Source organism: Gossypium hirsutum, chromosome D11 (genome assembly GCF_007990345.1).
Source record: "Gossypium hirsutum isolate 1008001.06 chromosome D11, Gossypium_hirsutum_v2.1, whole genome shotgun sequence".
In the NCBI taxonomy this organism is placed as follows: Eukaryota; Viridiplantae; Streptophyta; class Magnoliopsida; order Malvales; family Malvaceae; genus Gossypium; species Gossypium hirsutum.
Window position 1 is genome coordinate 5066487 of NC_053447.1, and position 6363 is coordinate 5072849.

A 6363-nucleotide genomic window follows, 5' to 3' on the forward strand; every position below is an offset into this window, starting at 1 on the left:
TAAACAGATTCAGCAAGATCAAAATGTTAAACAAAAGACAAGACATATACCAAATCCTTAGTAAATTGTTATAGACTGTGTTTGGCGTAACTGCTTAAGTGCATCTGCTATCAAATTGCTAGCCACTTACAACTAAAAAAATGGCAATGTCTGCTGCCAGGAAGCTTGCTGGGTTCAAATCAAAACACACAAAAACCAAAACTTAGCCTAAATAATCTAATCATAAAACACTACTCCGATTGTTAGCGTTGCATTAACTGATTCACCATCTCCCATCAAATTGCTAGCCACTTGCACCTTTCTTTAATAAGACTTTGATTCCTTCTAGATGGGACCCTTGAACAGCATAGTGAAGTGGAGTGAATCCCTTACGATTAGTGGCTCTCACTGAAACTCCTGATGAAAGCAGAGTTCAGACAACCTCTAGATGTCCTTTCTGCGCTACAAAATGAATCGCACCCATGCCATCCATGGCAGCAGCACCAACATCAGCCTTTTGCTTGCAAAGATAACTCACTACCTGCACTTGTCTGGCCCATACTGCTAAATGTAGTCTATATCACAAGGTTACCGACGTCAAAGAAACAAATTGAAAACTGGAAGGCTATCATGCATGGTGAAAACAACAGGATCCAGTCACTAACGATGTTACTAAGAATAAATATATACAATACAAATCATTCAAAAAGTGCAGAATGCACATCGTTTGAGCATGGTACAATTCTGAACCGAGGACCTCTTTCTTAGTAGAGAGCTAATTAGGCTATGCATCATTCATAACAATTGCAACATCTCAAGAAACAAGTATATTTTGTTCTAATTTTAACAGTTCATATAGTTACAACGGATCAATCCCCCATGGCCTAACATTGTAGTCACTAGAAACAATAAGCAACACCTGGGAGGCAGCTCCTAGAATACAATCATGTCAGTGAAATTAGCTGAGGTAATCCACTAATCACTCCTGAAAATGATAAATATATATATACATAAACACTAGCACAAGCAAGGGTTCAGCAACATTTTCCAGCATGGGGATTCAACCAAAAGAACCCAGAATCTGAATTGGATTGGTGTTGCTAATTTGAGCAATGCTATTTCATTAATTTTCATTTGTGACTAATCCAAATAAAAAACCTAAGAACATTTATTTCATGTGACTACTAGCCCTAGTCCAAATACTTGGGCAATGTATTCAATGTTTGTTTTATGGGGCACTCATTCAAGCAAAGGCTAAATTTGCAGCCATCAAATTAGTAACTACTGCCTAAGAGACCATCAAAAATCAAGTCTCAAGAGCAGATAACATTCAGTTTAGGTAATGGAATAACGAAATCATGTGTGGGTAAGTGATATTGCAAATGATACCAATTTGAATACAAAATACAGCTAAAATTATCAGCAATTATTCCAAGAAGAAGAAAATATAAAAATAAAATCAACGAATGAAGGAAGGATTGGATAAGGATTAAGGATAGAGAAGAATAGAATAGAGAATAGGATACGGAGTTCTGGAGTGCTTATCTCGGGAATTAACGGCCAAAGGGTTAGACGCCAGAATTGATTGAAGTTTTGAAAGGTCACTGGACCTCGCCGCTGCGTGTATATCTCCGCCGCTCATAACCAAGGATCTGGAACTATTCAACAAGAAGCAAATCTCAGAAGATCCATGGAAGACAGTTAAGAACAGATCTACATAAAAATAAAACAGAAGAGTAAGAAAATTAGGTAAGGTTTGCCGATTTCACTTACAAACTGCAGGAAATGATGAAACAAAAAGGATTGAAGAAAGGTAAGAAAATGGAGAGGAAGTGCTGGAAATCAGTGGAATGGGAGGAATTGGAAAGATTTTTCATCATTAAAATACAAAGAAAATTCAATATCTTTCCAACTCCTCCATTCCAAAAATTTCTAGAAACAGTCTCTCCTTTTCCTCCTTCACAACAGTCTAAAAAATTACAAGCCACAGAAAATGAGTAGAAATGAAAGTGGAAATAGAAAACATACCTTTCTAAAGAAAGTCTGCGAAGAAATTTTTGAAGCTAAGACGATGAGAGTGTAGAGAAGGGAATGGAAAATGTCTTAGGCAAGGAAAATCGGTAAGACGTTTTTCAAAACTAAGGGCACGTTTGGTTCGCTGTATTGGATTAGAGGCGTATTGGATTAGAGGTGTATTGGGATTAGAGGTGTATTGGATTAGAGGTGTAATAGCTAATCCACTGTTTGGTTGAATGTAATGGAATAGAGGCGTAATAGTAATCTTGTGTTTGGTTGAATGGAATAGAGGTGTAATAGCATAATAGAAAAAACTAAAATGACTAGAATACCCTTAGCATAAATTTGTTTTGGTAAATGATTATTGTTATTGTTATTTAAATTATAATAAGATTTTTATTATCAATAATAAATAATTTAATCATATTTAAACATAATTATTATTAAATATATTTTAATTAAAATATATAATTTAATAAAATTCTTAATAATTAATATTCTTATATTAATTTACTGAAATCATAATATATGATACTGTAAAATATAAATTAACATAATTATTATTAAATATATTTTAATTAAACTATATAATTTAAAAAAATTCTTAATAATTAATATTCTTATATTAATTTACTCAAATCATAATATATGATACTGTAAAATATAAATTAACATAATTATTATTAAATATATTTTAATTAAACTATATAATTTAAAAAAATTCTTAATAATTAATATTCTTATATTAATTTACTCAAATCATAATATATGATACTGTAAAATATAAATTAACATAATTATTATTAAATATATTTTAATTAAACTATATAATTTAAAAAAATTCTTAATAATTAATATTCTTATATTAATTTACTCAAATCATAATATATGATACTGTAAAATATAAATTAACATAATTATTATTAAATATATTTTAATTAAACTATATAATTTAAAAAAATTCTTAATAATTAATATTCTTATATTAATTTACTCAAATCATAATATATGATACTGTAAAATATAAATTAACATAATTATTATTAAATATATTTTAATTAAACTATATAATTTAAAAAAATTCTTAATAATTAATATTCTTATATTAATTTACTCAAATCATAATATATGATACTGTAAAATATAAATTAACATAATTATTATTAAATATATAACTTGAAAATTATATTCTGCATAAACATAATTAACTTATACTAAGAAAAAGTTAGATGAAAATGAAATTGTACATCATAATCAATATGTTCAAAAGTTTTACAACATCAAAAAGTTTGAACATTGATATTTAATGGTGAGAAAGAAATCTTCTGACCCATTCCAATCGGGCAACAGAAGGTAAACTGAAGAAAACGATCATTTGAGTTGGATGATCGGGAATTTTACTCAAAGCATCATACCGCTGATCGTCGGTTAAACCTTCAATTGACCATAAGGCTGAATATAAATTTGAAGCTTTCTCTTCCATCTTTTCTTCAGACTTCTGCTGAACTACCACCTCGGAGGCAATACTCATACTGATTCTATCGCCAACGGCCTGGATTTTTTCCCCCAACAAGGTGGCAGCCTCCTCAAATAAAGCATACACATTATCACGAGCATCATATTTCTTTTTTCTCTTGTTTGAAGATGAGGAACCCCCTTAATCTCTATCTCATCGCGGATCCATACCGGAAACATCCATGTCGTCTAAAGAGACGTCAGCTTCGCAATCATAGAATGTGTTTCTCTCTTCATTCATATCTGTAGTACGATCATCCTCAGCATGTATTTCTTCAAGAACATCAGCAGCTGTTTGAGCGTCTTTCCCAGTCGCCCGATCTCTTGCGTATATGGCAGTAAGCTGGTTGTAATAAGGGAAAGAACGATGTCTAAACTGATAGGCTTCTTTGTGACTCTGAAAAAACGAGGAAATCATATTAGTTATAAGTTTTGTAAAAAAGCAAATAAATACTTGAAATACATTTTACCTTAACATAGGATTCCCAAACTGCATCTTCAGCAACAACGAGCTGCCTATGCTCGTCCCAACCAAAACCGCTGTTGTTTTGACCATTAAGCATGTCGTAGACGACTGACCATTCCCTTTTTAAGCACCTAATCCGAGATTCAATATTTGGTCTCGCCTTCAACATTGCTCCTGGTAAAGCCTTTTCTAGCATTTTCTCTAGCTCGTTCAAATATCCGGCTTTGAATCCGGTATCAGCATTAAATGTTCCTACATTGTGCAAATCCACCATGCAAGAAACCAAGGCTGCATCCTCTTCTGGAACCCATTTTCTCTTGCTTCCTCGAGAAGCTTGAGAAGAAGCACCCGTTGGTGGAACACCTGACATATTGTTCTTAAGAAAAATTTACTAATAATCGAGTGCTTATTTATATAATTTAGCAAAAAATATTATAGAATACAACTTATTTTAAAATATATATTTTATCAAGGAATGTTTAATTTTTTTTTTCGAATTTGATTTTCCGAGTTACAAGATCCCATTAGCTATAAATAATGTATCATTTTATCGATTATATTAGAATTTTAACTTCCACTCTCAGAATAACTTTGATTAGTATTATTTATGATTAATAAAATATAAACTTATATATTAAAGATAATGTGACATTAGGAAAACCAAAGAGACAAATTTGTATAATATGGAATCCATTATAAACATAAAAGGCCCTATCTATTTTGTTGATTTTCATTCACTGGCATTCAATATTCATAGTTGAATTATATCAATCACATCTTATTTATATAGAATTAAATGCATGTACATCATGATCCCATTTAATTTCAAATTTATAATATTCTTTCGATTATTTGAAAATCTTAACCAAAATATCCGACATTAACGTTCTAATAAATTACAACTTTACTAATATATGTTAATGGACTTCAAATATTTTATTTTCATATGGAAATATAGGTCTTCTTTTGCACTTTTTAAAAACTGTTCAAAGAAATTTAAAAAAAACAACCAATTTACTCATACCTCATATTAGAAAGGACCTTTATAATACTTTTAGTAAAACTTCAACATTCTCGAAGATAAATAAAAATATACTTGAGTTGAATTCAAAAAGTTATAAGTTTAAATCGAAATAAACTTCTCGATGTTCGACACAAGCAGTTTATAATCAGTTTATAATTTTTTAGCACCGAAATTCGACCGTTTTTAATTGGTGTAAATGAAAACATATCATCAATCACATGTTTTGATTTAATCTCCATTTTTGCAAATCAGAAAAATCCAATTTTTTTTAAGATGATAATAATTATTATTATCTTAATTCACTCAACTCAATTTACTATCAATTATTATTAATAGTGAATTATCAACCAAACGGTTTTATCACGTGTATCTCATGTATCTTAGAAAACAAACAATGAACATGTCCTGCAAGTAACTCGTTATCGTCACTAGCATATCCATTTTCATTTTCAACTGAGAAAGAAATCAAGAACATATTGTGCAAATTGTTTTCATATTCTACTGACTAACATAAACAAATCAACACAATTTCCAGCAGACAATCAAAACAATTTCCAGCAGCCAATCATACCAATTTCCAGCAGACAATCAAAACAATTTCAGAACAAATCAAGACCAATATCAAAACAAATGCAACAATTTCCAGTTTCATCTTCTAGTCACTAACAAATCAATACAAATCAATAACATTGTCCAGCAGACTATCAAAACAATTTCCAGAACAAACCAACCAAAATTGCAATCGCCTATAAATTCTTCAAATATGAAGCAAGCAATTTCATATTTCCAGTCAAACAGGCTGAATTTGAATAGAAAACCATGGTCACACACATTATTTGGGGTCCACTATCATCTCTTTTTATGGCAAGAGACAACCTATTGTGCCACGATCAAGCACAAAGGCCGAATACAGGGCAATAGCAACGGAAGCACGAGATGTACATATGGTAAGTATAGTATAATTGAAATGTCTAAAGCAGCATGTTACTATGCAGTTAAGTTGTATTGCAACAACCAATTGGTAATACAACTAGACCCTAATCTAGCTTTTGATGCATTGATACACGAATGTAGAATGTAAACATGCACTATCACTATACTCATGAGAAAATACTTAATGATGAAATTAAGATAAAACACATTTGATATAAAAATCAAGTCGCCATTTTATTTATCACTCAAATCAATGGATACAAACTTGAAGAATTTCGTAAGCAACTTAAAATGACCTCAAAATACAATTGTAGTACAAGAGCAAAGGGATTGAAGGGGAGTGTTGTCATCATCACTGGCTCTCTATCTCTCTCTACATGCAAATTTTATCATCACATAGTCTATTCATCCAGCATAAAAATCATGATTC

General features: G+C 30.8%; 1 protein-coding gene across 2 annotated transcripts; it reads right to left on the reverse strand.

The window, feature by feature from the left end:
- Nucleotides 1-47: 47 nt before the first annotated feature.
- LOC107911669 (ankyrin repeat-containing protein C6C3.08-like) lies at nt 48-2120 on the reverse strand. 2 transcript variants are annotated; one of them, XR_005920980.1, is made up of 3 exons: nt 2008-2120; nt 1506-1692; nt 48-554 (listed from the first exon to the last, which is right to left on the reverse strand). XR_005920980.1 is itself a non-coding variant. In XM_041105644.1 (3 exons), the coding sequence occupies exons 1-3, from the start codon at nt 1857-1859 to the stop codon at nt 413-415; spliced, it is 381 nt and encodes a 126-aa protein (XP_040961578.1). In that variant the 5' UTR covers nt 1860-2098; the 3' UTR covers nt 48-412. The 2 variants fall into 2 exon arrangements, 1 of the variants encoding a protein (XP_040961578.1); XM_041105644.1 differs by having other exon boundaries at nt 1506-1637; nt 1753-2098.
- Nucleotides 2121-6363: the final 4243 nt, after the last annotated feature.